The sequence below is a fragment of the Ipomoea triloba genome, chromosome 3 (genome assembly GCF_003576645.1).
Source record: "Ipomoea triloba cultivar NCNSP0323 chromosome 3, ASM357664v1".
Classification (NCBI taxonomy): Eukaryota; Viridiplantae; Streptophyta; class Magnoliopsida; order Solanales; family Convolvulaceae; genus Ipomoea; species Ipomoea triloba.
In genome coordinates this window covers 3,035,182-3,050,703 of record NC_044918.1, presented here as the reverse complement: position 1 = coordinate 3,050,703, position 15,522 = coordinate 3,035,182, and the positions used below count along the sequence as shown (strand labels likewise).

The window sequence follows — 15,522 nt, the reverse complement described above, 5'->3', positions numbered from 1 at the left end:
TTTTTTTTTTTTTTTTTGTCTTTGGGTGCATTTTTTTTTTAATTTCTTCGAGTACATACTTTTGCCTCTTTGTGTGCATAATTTCCTCCCTTTGAGTGCAAAATGTTTGCCTTCTAGTGCACATTTTTATGTCTTTGAGTGCACAATTTTGACTTTCGAGTACACATCTTTATGTCTTTGAGTGCACAATTTTGACCATCGAGTACACATTTTTGTATCTTCAAGTGCACAATTTTGGACCAATGAACAACTTTGGCCTTGGAGTGCACAATTTTGATCTTCGAGTTCACATTTTTAAGCCTTCAAGCGCACATTTTGTAGATTAGAAGTGTAGAATATTTTTTTAGGGTAGTTGATATGTACAAATTAACGGCTCAGATTTATCCACATATTTTACATGAGCGCCTCTTCGCACTTGATCCTAAGCCCGTGTGTGTGTGGATAACATCCATATTTACCCCGCGTTTGGTTCACGTAGTAATAGGCTTAGAATGGAATGACACTCCTTAAAATAGCCATATTCCTTTAGCAAACCAAACACTTTTTTTTTGGTAACAAATGGTTTCCATGGTCAAACACAGTAATAACATTCTTAAACTCTATTTTTTTAAAGAACCAAATAATATAATTCAGTTCATATTATATTCTATGTATATTCCATTTCCAATAAACTAACATTCCTATTTACTTAAAATTCATTCCGTGAGCCATCTTGATAATTATTTAATAATCAGTAAACTTTATACATGAAAAACATACAAACTCAATTATTGAACTTAATTAACATATCAAGCTCACTAGATTAAGCCTTAAAATCTTTTATCACATCTTCATCATCTCAATTATTATGTTGTCGTTTTTATTTACATCGTCTTCTTCTCAGTCCTGCTTGATGCGTCATAATACAAATTAAATGAAATTGAAAATGATATATCATAACTTTTCTCATCATCAATATCATGCAAGAAATCTGTTTCTCTCTCTATCAACTGGCCTAAATTAATTACGAAATATCTTTTAAAATGGCCATCCCGTTGCTTTCAGTATTCAACTAATTCGTTAGTTATTATAGATTAATAAAAGCAGAACTGATCAATTCCCCTACCCTATTGGAACTTAGCCATTTATGTACCAATAATGCAACATTTTAAAGGATTGCAACAATAATAATATTATACACTTTCTACCCTAAATACAATCATATACTAATATATTCACCAGTTTGGGCATTTTGTGGTGGTCATTCGCTTTAATTTATTAATTAGTATATAAGTGTTTCCCATATGTTTTGAATATGATATCACAGTCTTGGGTTTCACCACAGGGCGTTGTCGTCTTCCGTCGGCGGATATATGGTCCATGCATGGCGTACGGTTATTCATAAAAAGATAACAGGTAAAAGCGCTCATTGGCTGATCATCTTCTTCAATTCTTCTCCTATTTGCCCACCTATATATTCTTTAATTTCTTATTTCATTTTACTACACTCTTTCCTAGTTCAACCATGACTGACTAAAATCCCCCAAACATTTAATTTAATTTGGGGTTAGTATATGTTCAATGTTGCGTATGACACCACAAAATCACGCCGACCAACAAAAAAAACTAATATTATATTTACTATCCTTCACTGATGACTATAACAAGGCGTTTCACGTTTGGTTGAGAGTAGAAAATTAGGAAAAAAAAATTAATTGTAATTCATGTGGAAAAAGAATAAGGTGGAGTAAAGTGAATTCAAATAACATTATTTGCTATAGGTAGGAATAGAATTATTGGGAATGGATAAATACTCACTAGTTTCTCTCTCAAATTGCTTTTAGCACTATATCACAATATATCAATATTTCAGCATCTTGTTTTAAGAAAGGGTAGTCCTCCTTTATAGAAGAGGATTGGTGAATGCCAACTTGAAATTTGAATCTGACTGTGATCACTCAGCAAAAGGGTAGCCGTCCAAAAGCTACCACAATCTCTAAAACCCGTTAGGAAATCTCTTTCTTGAACAACTTAAGAACTATAGGATAAAGACTGTTTATCTATCAATGGATAAGTATGTACACTATTGATTCAAAAGGACTTTTATACTTATCACCAATTTTGTAGGCTTGTAAATTTAGACAAGTTGCATTGTGTCTAACAACTCTTTTTTCATTCCTCATAAAATGAAATTAACTTCTTTCAAAGTTTACACAAATGTCTTTGAAAGATTTTTTTTTTTTTCCGGCTACCACAAGTGCAATTGTTCTGGTTATGTTCTTAGAAAGGTACTACCGTGAATGAAGATAGAAATGACTGTTCGTAGCTACTTTCTCAACCTATTAGGCTCGAACCCACTCTCTTTCATGTAGGAGTGTAAATCGGGTGCCACTAGACCATAAAGTATTTGGCACTAAGACTTAGGTTTATGATCATATAGAACAAATATTATGAACATAGTATGTTGGTGGTGAATAAATCAATACACAAAATAGAATTTAATTTAGAAAATTAATTCCAACCAAAATTTTGGTACGAAACCAAAATAATTATTAATTTATCGAAAATTAATCCCACCAAACTTGGTACGAAATCAAGAATTTATTTATATAAAATAAATAAAAAGCGTTTTTAAATCTGATAATTTAACCCAACGAAATAAAGCAAGATCCAAGTCGTGTGTAATAACACACACTTTTCTTAAAATTGATTTACTACTTCCCGAGGGTGCTAGGAGAATTGTAGCGCTAGTCTTCCAAGATAAAATGGATCACGACTTTAAGTTTGAGCACTTAAACAAAAGGTCCGACGAACTAGAACAATAGCGAGCACTCCATATAGTTTATGGAAGTGTTTGGCAGAATTTTCTTTGAAGAAAACGATTTTGAGAGAGGAAGAGAGAAAACAAAGATTTTTAGAGTTTTTAAAAATAATTAATAGCGTTAATCATCTTAATTAAATCATATTTGTAACCCCTCATAACACTGGAATTCAACATGGCTGTTACGACTGCACTCGGACTCCGTGCTCGCAGGTGTCGGCAAGCTCTTTTTGGGACTTGATTTACACCCCCTGCGCGCGAGAGAACCTCTATACTATATAATTCAACATGCCTCTAAAAGGCTCTTGTATGCAAACCCACTTCTCAAATCAATGTGAGATAAGTTACAAAGCATTTCCACCTTCATTTCCAATTCAAATGAGTTTACTTTGAAAATCAATTTCACATTCACCCATTATCCATTTTGAGCATACAATATATCAATTTACTACGAATAACCCGAATCCACTTCAACCCGACCCAAATTGGAAGTATGACCTCACATACATATATTTGTACCACAAAATAGCCATTTCTATGTCATTTTATGCTAAAATTCCAACATAGTACAAGATGAATGTTATTAAACATGATGCACAAGTAATTCAACTTTATGTACATTAAGTTTTGTTTTTATCAACAAGACATATTATCAACCTACTACTACTATAGAGCAAATTGAAATAAATATGATGTACCTGTAGTTTAGCGTTGATATAATTAAGCGTTAGATTTATGATCATATAAAACAAATTAAACATTATGAACATAGTGTCTGATGAATGTTATTAAACACGATGCGTATGTAATGTTATTTTTATGAACATTAACCTTTACTTTTATAAACATATAAAATGAATATTATGAATTTACCATAGAGTGACTTGGAATTCATATACGATGTACATGCAATTTAGTGTTTAAATACATTAAGGTTTATGTTTATAAACATATAAAACAAATATTAAACATGATACAGCAATTGACACTTAATATAAAATAACATCGTTTCATATTAGAGTTTAGTATGCAAGATTGATTTTAATCCACAATATTATTTGCCCTAATCTTTTATAGCCATGGTCTATTCAACCGTAAATTTGTTGACAGATTTTTAGATAATTGAATACCGTAGTTATTAAACAATATAGTAATATATCTGGTGATAAATAAATTTAAAGCGATGTGCACGCTTAAGCCACTACAAACCAACATGGATCTAAATATATGTTTCATTGTCTGAATTCAACCTCGACACAGAAGGGATAGGACTAGGAAGTTTCCCTATGTCTGTGACGATGGTTAGTTGCCGTAGTATTTGTAAGTATGCGAATGTTTGAACGAAATTAAAGTCAACACTTTGAAGAAAGAAAGTGTGTGTTGCCAGGCCAGGTCTGAATTCATATATTTGATAGTTAAATGGCACATTTATGTTTATATATTATATGTTCAACACGTTCCTTTATCTGTGCGGACTAATTATATTTTTTATGGGCTCCAAGCAATACGTGGACTATAGCGACGTGACCAATTATATTTTGATGAGATTGATTTTAATACCAAATTAAAGCATGTGTTGCACCTCAACTAAAAATTTAAGCTGATAGTTGAATTATACATTTATATTTAAATGTTATATATGCTCAGGAAATTTCCACATGCTTTGATTTCTAATGATCCCAAAGAAAAATTTAAAAAAAATAAGGAGAAATTCATATCCGATTCATACATATATGGTGCACATATGTAACTAAATGTAGCGCATTTGCGTGGCACCTTTGTGGTTTTCCTTGAGAGAACGTCACAGCAGGGCCGGATTTTAGGGCGTGCGAGATGTGCGACCGCACAGGGCCCCAAAATTTTAGGGGCCCCTAGTCCAACCCTGACCTAATAGTTAGTATATGTATTTGTGATTACATTGGTCCAAAATTAGGTTTTTTGCATTTTTTTCATTGCAATTTTTCTTCAATTCGTAGTTTATTTATACTTTGATAGGGCCTCACTTAGTTACTAGCACAGGGCCCAGCAAATCATAAAGCCGGCTTGCGTCACAGGATCAGATTTCAGTGGTGGGGTATTGACTCTTTGAGCTGCAACAAATAGAGAAAGTATAGAACATATACTACCTTATAATAGAGTTTATAGTATTAAAAAAAAGAAGCCCATTTCTGATGGGCAGTGTTCACGCCACTTTCATCAAATATTCAAATGTGATATGATCGACCACCTAATTAAAAACAGAAAATGACACTACATGCAAGATAATGTCATTCTTAATTGTCTTTGGAACATTTCCAATAACGTTATAGGGGGGCATACAGCCATACATTAACTGTATAAATGAATTTATTTATCATTATATAATTAAATATAAGAACGTACAATCAAGGCCGGCGAGCCAGTCGTCTGACAAGAGGGAACTTAAATATATGAATGGTTTTGCATCATTGTTCTTGCTGCCTGCTGCGGGAGTTTTATGTTTGATCACTTGTGATATAATGGAGCTTAATTATGTTTTGCTACTTTGATATGGTAGTTTGAGGATAGCGTCTTTATAAAATTCTCTCTCTTTAATTTACAGGGAATGGGAGTATTTATCGTTATTCTAAGGTGTGTTTTGGTGAAGCAACTTTGTGATCCTAACTGGCGCACAATCACATTTAAAATTTCATATTTTACCTAGTATACCCAAAAATAAAATTCAAATATTATTTTCCAAAATCTAAATTTTCGTGACTATCTAAATAATAATAATAATAAATTCAAAACAAAAAACTCATTATTATCATGTTGTTTAAGCAGATACTATGTATAGGTTATATTGTTGTACTGAAAAAAAAAAAAAAACTCGTTATTATGAAACGAAAATGGCATATTCTGAAGAAAAATGTCATCCAAAATTTGCACTCAAATTTTTATTTTTTGAATTTCACTCTCACGCCGAATAGAATCCAATTGTTATACCGTGGATCAGGGTCCACAGTGCACTGTAAACCTAGGTCCTAAATGACGTAGTTTTGAATTTTATTTTGACAATAACAGTTTATCGTTAAATTCATGTTACAAGTTTTTCTTTTTTTTTTTTGTTTACTGTAAAGCATGTGTATGTGTCTTGTGTTATGCGTTTCGGTGTCTCATGTTATGCAATTCTTTACCTTAAGTGTATGGATTTTGTACCTGAAATTATAAAGTAAATATAACATGCGCCTTTTTTGTCTTGAGTTATGCATTTTTGTGTCTTGTGTTATGCGTTTTTTGTTTTATGTTATGTAATTTTATACCTTAAAATATTAATTCTGTACCTGAACTAAAGTAAATATACAACATGTATATGTGGCTTGTGTTATGCGTTTCTGTGTCTCATGTTATGCAATTTTGTACTTGAAATAGATTAGTGATGGGTAAATACCCCCAGGGACTACTGTAGAAATATAATGTATAGTCCGTGTATTGTTGTACCCTTAAAAGGTCGGGTGTCCCTTAGAAATTGTTAAAGGGCAAGTGACCTTTGGGGAATATTATATTCCTGAAGGGTCAGGTTCTATTTCTATATAAAGGACCTGACCCTCCACTGTAATGGCAGACCCTCTCATCCCTTGCCTCTCGGGATCCTGATTCCATTCATCACTCAACTCTCACTCTCTCTCTCTTATTCTTGGCTCATCTTCTCGAGAGGAAACCATAGCTTTCCTCCCCAAGCATACACATTTCATACACTACATCATACACAATCAAACAACACACGTGGTGTAAATCCGTACCTCCGTTTACATTTACACCATCAATTAGTAATTGTGAAACACTCAACATATTATGTGTCTTATTTTACGAATTTATGTCTTGTATTATGAAATTATGTGCCCATAGAACATATATTTACATGAATCATATTTGAGAATAAGTAAATATATAACATGTGTATATGTCTTGTGTTGTGAATTTTTGTGTCTCGTGTTAATTTTGTACCTTAAGAGTATTGATCTATACCTAGAATAAATTAAAATTTATATTGAAACATGAGAAACGACAAACTACAGCATCTGTTAAAGCTTAAATATCAAAATGATGTCATTTTGATCCATAGCTCACAATGCCAACGATATAAATTGCCAACAGACTCTTTCCCAATCTCTAAAAAGTGGTGTCAAATTCAACCCACTATATGCCAAAGACCTTGTGGTATAGTGGCATCCAGTTACACCCTCACCCCACATGAGAGGGGGTGAGACCGAGTTTCAGTGGAGGCGATATTAGCTCTTTGTGCTTTATTTGGTTGAGAAAGTAACTTTGAACAGGTATTACATTGTAACAGAGTCAATATTACTCAAAAAAAAAAAAAAAATCAACCCACCATATACTCTGTTAGTATTTAAATTGGACCAAGTTAGCCCAGATAAAATTCATGTTAGATTGAACCAAGTTAAATACTCTATTTAAATTTTTATATTTTAAAAAAAAAAAAAACAACAAAAAAATTTGTGTATCTGTGATTAATGAGGTCAAAGATCCGACCCATATCATTACAATGTAGTATCTGTAGACTAAAATCTATGACCTCTCATTTGGAATAGTCAATTCATACCACTTGCCCATTTAGTGTCACTTGTCTTCTTTGTTTACATAAAATTAAAAAAATTCCAAGTTCAGAGTTAAGCAATTAATTAAACAAGTCATCGGCTAAATTATTCTGGGAATTCGGGTCCACTTTATAAGATGGATCCAGATTCAAAAATACACAATTTATATACGGAATGTTCACAATTTTTATATACTTAATAATGTTTACAATTTTATAAACTAAATGTTCACAATTTACATACTGATTACAATTTAAATTGTGAACATTTAATATATAAATTGTGAACATTTAGTATATAAATGGTGTATTTTGACCCGAGTCCATGGCATAACTGTCGTAAATCCTCATACATATCATAATATTACTTATTACTTGCTGGATCCATTGCATATATATATTCTTTAATTATTTGTAATAGATTTTTATTCATATAAAAAATTAAACTATAAACAAAAAGAACTTTTTTTCAATTTTTATCAAACACCATGGGACAAAAATGGGTAGAAACAAAAAGGTGGACTAAAATATGTAAAGTACTAATCTCATTACCTTCTTCTCATTAGGGTTTTTGAGAAGAAGGTAATGAGATTACCTTCTTATCAAAAAAAAAAAAAAAAAAAGAGGAAAAGCAAAAAGCTGACACGCAGGAGAGAGAGATAAGAAGATACTCTTAGTACCTTTTTCTCTCCTCAAATATTATTAATGATACAAAGTTATTATTATTATTATTATTATTATTATTAGTAGTAGTAGTAGTAGAAGTATGCATTGTAGTGTAGTTATTATTATTATTATTTAGGTTAATAATAATAATTAGTGTTAAGGAGTTTATTCTATATTAATATTAATATTAAATTAATATTTCCGTCCGTTGGTGTGAATTGTCTAGATAATTTACGAAGTTTTCATTTCTGTCCCCCACATGCAATGTAGAATGTGTAGTTATTCATTTCATTTCAAATGACAATAAAATAAATAAATAAATAAATAAATACATAATAAAAATATTTAAAAATACGTTATTAATATCATGGAATCCATCGTACTGCAAATGACAATTTAAAATTTAAAAATCTTTCTTAATGTGATTTTTTTTTTCAAAATTTTATGATGTTAATTAATATTTAATAAAATAAAAATTTTGAAAAACAAATTCGAAGTAATAAAAATTGGAAGGATTGTATTCTAGTTAAATATAGAATTACGCAGGATGTTTATGAAAACATATCAATTCTTATAATTACAAATACTGAACGAATTAATGGAATTTACATCTCTAATTAATTAATATATAAAAGGGTATAGTAGTAAAATTTTACATTTCGTTAGAGTTGACGACCTTTTTAGCCGATCTGACTATTTAAAACTTTAAAATTTGTGTTTATATGATTATTTTTTTCTAAAAACTTTATGTTATTAATTAATATTTAATAAAATAAAAATTTTAAAACACAAATTTAAAGAAATAAAAATTTCCTATTAAAAATTGAGAGTGGAATGAAGGTAATAGTATTGCCTTCTTTTTAAAGTAGTGAAAAGAAGGCAATGCAATTACCTTCTTTGTGTGAAATTCTGGACAAACAAAAAAAAATAAAAGAAGGTAATACAATTACCTTCTTTTCAAATAGGATTTTGAAAAGAAGGTAATGGCATTGGTACTTTACATGTTTTTGTCTAGGGTTTTTAAATGACACATTTTTGTCCAAATGATGTCAAATCTACACAATTATTGCTATGTCTCTAATTTTTTACATCATCCCACGTGCTCTGCATGACCGAAGTGTGGAGATTCAACCTTTCGAGAGAATAATAATACTAACTAGAGCATTATTATTGAGTACAACATTATTCTTATCCTTAACAATACTTTCTACACTAATTAGCTAAAACATTATGATATTATATATATTATCATTTTCCTTTAATATAATATTCTAACAACAGCATGTGTACAAGTACCAAATTAAAGCAGCATCTGATCTCTGGTTGAACCCGGCCAGCAGAATAAATTAATTAAGCAGCGGCCATGGATGATGAAGTCAAGAGCTCCTCTAAAAGCTCAGCTCCCAAATCCTCAAAAACCAGAACCGAACCACTCTCATCATCAACGTTCATCACTTTCTTCTTCTTCTTCTTCTTCCTCTGAAGTTTTCTTCTCCTCATCGTCATTTTGTTCGTCGCCTTGAGTGTAGCCACCGGAGACGAACCCTCCTCGCACCAATACTTCATGTTGTCCAGCGATTCCTGCACTTTCTCCGTCGGAAAATTGAGCAACGCCGATTTCCCGCGCGTCGATAGCGCGGCTTGATCGTACGCCAACGCCGCCTCTTCCGCGGTGTCGAATGTCCCCAGCCAAACTCGGGTTCCGTTCCGGGTCGAATCCCTAATCTCCGCCGCGTATTTCCCCCACGGCCGCTTTCTCACCCCTCTGTAACGCTTTTCGGCTCTCAATTTATCGTCGGAGGATGTGAGACGTGGAGTGGATGATGAGAACTCCATTGCTGATCGAGCGAGGGGCTTCAATCGCATTTTGATCGAATAATTGATAATTGTTTGTTTGTTTGTTTATATCCCCTTGAGGCCGTGAATTAAGAATTTTGAAATTGTGGGACACTTGAAATGGAAGTAGCATGAGCTTTGAAATTTTCCATGTTTTGAGAGAGACAGATAGGGATTTGATTATGAAAGACGGGAAGATTGAAGGCTTGAACAAAGGAAGCTGTCAAGTCAAGTCTTGTACTCCGTATAAAGTAAGCTTTATAGTATGAGCTGTGAAAGCCTGAAAGGGACTACAAGATTATGAGAGGAAAAAGCTAGGAAGATCCTCAATAGTTTGAGGATTTTTGTGGGTTTTTGCAAGTGTATATTCCAATAAGAAAATAAACAACAAAGATGTTGATTAACATGCTTGGACTGCACTCGTTCGATTGGATGTTGAATGTGCCCCAAATGCCCGCAATAGCATCACCTTTCTCCTGCGAGACTTACAAAAACCTTGAGTCTTGCAGGAGAAAGATCTAGCCAAAAATCATGTTCTCCATTTGGGTAAAGACGCATATTATACCTTGATTTTTCTTTCTAAAAAATGAAGTACAAACCACTATTGTTGTTGCTCTAAGTGACTACAATAATTAAATAACAAATGCTAAGAAAATTTCATTCATCTAATAATAGTATGTATGTTTTCCTTCTAAATTTACTTTTTAGAATGATATTTGCCTTGTGTGGTAAATAAATCTTTAGAATATATCTTTCGGCTTCAAGTCAATAGCTTATATAGATATTCGGTAAAGATCTAGTTCTATTACATATACGCAAATTACACTGTGGACCATGATCATGACTGATAGTGCAGTTGTGAACTGACATATTTTTATGATCCCTTCCCCTCATTTTATGATTTTTTAAACTGCCATATTTTTATTTTACTTAAAATTTAATGTGTTTGTTTATGAAAATTAATAAATAATCTTTTTTATTAAATGTTATTTAATTTTAATTTTTATTGTTATAAAACATATAATTATAAAAAGATATTTTCATTTAAATGTAATAATTAATAAATTATTGTTATAAAATAAATTCATATCTTTAAAAAGTCATTTTACATGTTATTAGTAAAAGTTAACAACTAATTTTATCAAACACTTTTACTAGTTGGTCAAATTAGTTAACATAATAAAAAAAGGCTAAAGTGTCATCTAGCACCATGAACTATATCCAATTATTCATGACGCACCCTGAACTTTCATATCATATATATCGAGTCGCAAACCAAAATAAAAAATTCACCTATAACTTTTAACAGGTCTCCAGGTCTTCCTACTGACATGGGGCAGGTTTTCAAGTGATGTGGCATTTCTTTTAACCTTATGTTGTCCATGTAAGCATTTACATATTAAAAATAATTTTTTTTTTAAAAACACAAAAAATACAAACAAAAAAATTTAGCATTTCTATAAATTTGAAAAATTGAAAAAAATACTAAACAATAAATTAGCCAAAAAATATAAATTCTGAAAAAAAAATTGAAACATTGGAATTGTAAAATTGAAAAGTATACATTATGAAAATAAAGACAATAAAATTCTGGTTATTTTAATATAATAATTTTGTTTTTTTTTAATTTTAAATATATAAACGCTTACATGGACAACATAAGGTTAAGAGAAATGCCACATCACTTGAAAACCTGCGCCATGTCAGCAAGAAGACCTGGAAACCTGCTAAAAGTTTTAGGTGAATTTTTTATTTTGGTTTGCGGCTCGATATATACGATATGAAAGTTCAGGATGCGGCATGAATAATTGGATATAGTTCAAAAAAAATAGCTAACTGCTAAAACAATTGTTAATCACTAACCATTAATAGCTAATTGTCCCAATTACTTATTTTTATTTAATTATTAATTAGATTTAATCGTGATAAATTGATTAATTTATTAAGACGCTTACTTCCTCTTTATTCTATTTTTAAAATTTTTTTTTTTTCCTAACATGACAACCATTAACACTCACTACTTATACATGAAATGAAAAGGAGCGATCATAAGTTTTTTCTGATCTAATCCCTTTTTTTTCTAATAAAATTCGGGTGTGACAAAAGTACATCAACCATTTGATAAAACTCACGAAAGAGTTATGGTAGCTAGTAAAAAAATGTGAAATTCAAATAAAATGTTTTGCACCAACTAATTGACTTTCATGTTGCCAACATGTTTATAATGATTTAATTTTTGTTTAATAATGGTTTAGGCACACCTAAAATGCTAAAATACAATCATATGAATGAGATTGAGATAAGTTGATTTTGTGTGTCATTCGTGGTTGAAAATTTTGCTAGGAGCTCCTCGGATGCTTGGGAGCATCTAAGTGCCCATGTATTTTTATTTTTTTTTAAATTTGTTTAATTTTTTTAAGACTTGATAACTATAAACTATCTAATACTTTAATAGTTAATACTAAAATATTAAATATTAACCTAAATAACATCTAGGGTTTGAACGATTTAGGATTATTTCGCTCAAAACGACGTCGTTTAGAGTGAAATAACTCATTTAAAAAAAAACAACAACAACAAAACGAAACAATAGCTAATCAACCGACTAGTCGGCCTAAGCGGCCTAGTCAGCTGCCTAGTTGGCCGGCTGTCTAGACTGTCGATTATGGTGATGTGCTGACGGTCGGTCAACATCTAGTGCCTAGGTGTCGATTAGTGATTTTTGCAACACTGGTGTCATTTCACATCATATTAAATGTTCAATTAAAAAAGTATGAAATAATAAAGCCTCTTAGAAAATTTTGAAGTGAGAAAGTTTACATACAATCTCTCGACAGAAAACAAAAGACAAAAGACATTTTCGTGGCATAATTTTAGTTGGTGATAGAAATAGAATATTGGAAAATTTTTATCCTAAAAAAAAAAAAGAATATTGGAAAATTTTGAAGTGAGAAAGTTTACATACAATCTCACCTATAAGGCTATAAATTATGTGATAAAAAATAGTTGGGAACAAATTTAAGACGGCAAATCTGCTTCCCTATGAATTAACTTTAAAGAGACATTGAAAGGAAAAATAGCAAATTCATTATTGCATGATTATACCATTTATACTACAAATATTCCTATTTTACGCTTTATTATTATGTGATGATGTATTAATTAATTATTAATGTCAAGATCTTATGGTCTAAGTGGCAACAAGGTTGCACTCCTAAATGAAACGTTGTGAGTTCAATTCTCACGTAAACTCAAAAAGCCAACACTTGAACTCGAGCAAATACCAATTTTGATCCCACGACTATTAGCAAAATGACAATTTTGGTCTACATGTTTCATTTCTACCAATTTTGGTCCCACGACTATTGTTTAATACCAATTTTGGTCCCACGACTATTGTTATAGTGCCAAAATTCATCGCGCCGGTCACCCATGCTTTTAAAACGTGCCGAAATCAAAAATTTTTGAAGGTATTTTCGTCCTTTTCAACTCAATATCCCAATTTGAGCATGAATACAGAGATTTAAGCCCTAAGATCGATCACAATTCACAATTCTCCTTCTCAAATTAAGGTAAAATGAGGAGAAAACTGCGAATTTTGATCGATTTTAGGACTTAAATCCATTTATTCATACTCAAATTAAGATATTAAGTTGAAAATGATGAAAATACGCTTAACAATTTTAGATTTTTGAACGTTTTAAACGGATGAGTGACCGGCGCGATAAATTTTGGCACTACAACAATAGTCGTGGATGAAAATTGGTACTAAAACAATAGTCGTGGGACCAAAATTGGTAGAAATGAAACATGTGGACCAAAATTGTCATTTTGCTAATAGTCGTGGGACCAAAATTGGTATTTGCTCCTTGAACTCATTACAAATACATATGATTACTCATTTGAAATAATAACAGAAGTATTATCATATATTATATAGTAGTTAACAAATAAGCTTATATTTAAAAAAAAAAAAAAAAAAAAACCTCAATAATAAAACGTATCTCATATTTTATGTAGTGTAAGACTCAAATACGAAACTTTTGTTTATGATGAAAAAAGAAAATAGATATGAAAACAATTACATAAAGTTTGGATAAGAATAAGTTATTTTTGTTCAATCCTAAAACGTTAATTAATTCGATGAGGTGTCGCACGTGCTCAACATTCTGTCGATTAATTCATTCAATTGTCCGCATGCCTTGGACTTCTTTTCTTTTACGCTGATTTTGACCCATTTGCTACGGAGTGTGATTACTTCTTCTTTTTTTTTTTTTTTTTTTTTAATTACAATAATACAATCAGATAAAATTAAAGGAGAAATAGGTTAACTTGTTAAGGAAAATGCTTTTTTTCATTTCTAAATTTTCTCGATGACATATTTTATAATTATTGAGTGTCATGAATTAGCTGACCCTACTAACTTTTAATGAAAAGATAAATTAACTAATCAAATAATGTTATGTCATAAATGAAAATTATGAGGAATTTTTTTTTAGGAGTGAATAGCATTACTCAATTGTTAAAATTACCCATGTGATATGGATAAAATAGCGAGAGACTTTTTTAAAGACACATCTTGAAAAAGTAGAATTGAGCAGCGAATCACATGACTAAACTTTCATTATTCAAGTATAATTCGGACTTGAGAGTGTTTGATTGCCTTTCGAAAAGCATCTGGGATATTCTTGAAGAGGACAAGATGGGCATTTTGAGAACATGTGATGAGTGATGTCGCCCATATGGACTTAGTTCACTGTTCAATAAACAGTGACGGAGCTTCGGAGCCACCTTTACTTTCAAATTTTGATGTTTATTGCTAATACATTTATATATTTTAAGAAATTTTAAAATTGATCACTAGAATAAATATAATGGGGTCAACATTTATATAGAAAATTTTAATTTTTAAAATATATTAATAAAAAGAATTACTCCGCTTCTTTAAGTGGTGTGTTTCAATTCAACGAACTCATTTCAGGTTTTGATAATGAAAAGTTTATTCGTATGACTCAATTTTATCCCTTTGAATTTTTGCTCATGAATATTTTGACACTTGGTAATCAACTTTAGATTCATATATATCATTGATATATGCAATCTAACTCTACAATTTCTAATATCCAAGGAGTTTGGTTATCTTTTTGAAAAATTAGTTGAGACAAAGAAAAATAGTGTATATTCATTAGTCTTTTTTTACTTGTAAAATTAGCTTTAATGTTTTTTTGTAGCGACTGCAAGTGTTGAAAGAGTTTTTTCAACATTGATAATAGTGAAGAATATATAACGCAATTGAATGGGAGATAATTTAATGAATGGTTGTTTGATTATTTTTATTAAAGAGATGTGTTTGAAGGTGTTGATAAAGAGAAAATTATACAACATTTTCAAAATATGAAGACATGTTGTAAATGTAATTGTAAAAAGAAAATATTTATTTATAAATGTAACTTATACTTTATTCATATATCGTTGAGAGTAATATTAAATTTAATATATTTACATCACTTAATTGAATTCGGGTTCCGCGATTGTCAATAGACAGTGGGCTTGTTTAGTTATCAGCGATTAGCGATTAGCGGTAGCGAGTTGTGTTAGCGGTTATCAAATAGCGGATTGTATTAACGGGTTTGACCAGCAGAAT

The 15,522-nt window shown here is 30.9% G+C and overlaps 1 protein-coding gene across 1 annotated transcript; it reads right to left on the bottom strand.

The window, feature by feature from the left end:
• Positions 1 to 9,147: 9,147 nt before the first annotated feature.
• On the bottom strand, positions 9,148 to 10,075 carry LOC116014081 (ethylene-responsive transcription factor 1B-like). The gene has a single exon (XM_031254074.1). It carries the CDS (start codon positions 9,906 to 9,908, stop codon positions 9,393 to 9,395), a length of 516 nt encoding a protein of 171 aa, XP_031109934.1. The 5' UTR covers positions 9,909 to 10,075; the 3' UTR covers positions 9,148 to 9,392.
• Positions 10,076 to 15,522: the final 5,447 nt, after the last annotated feature.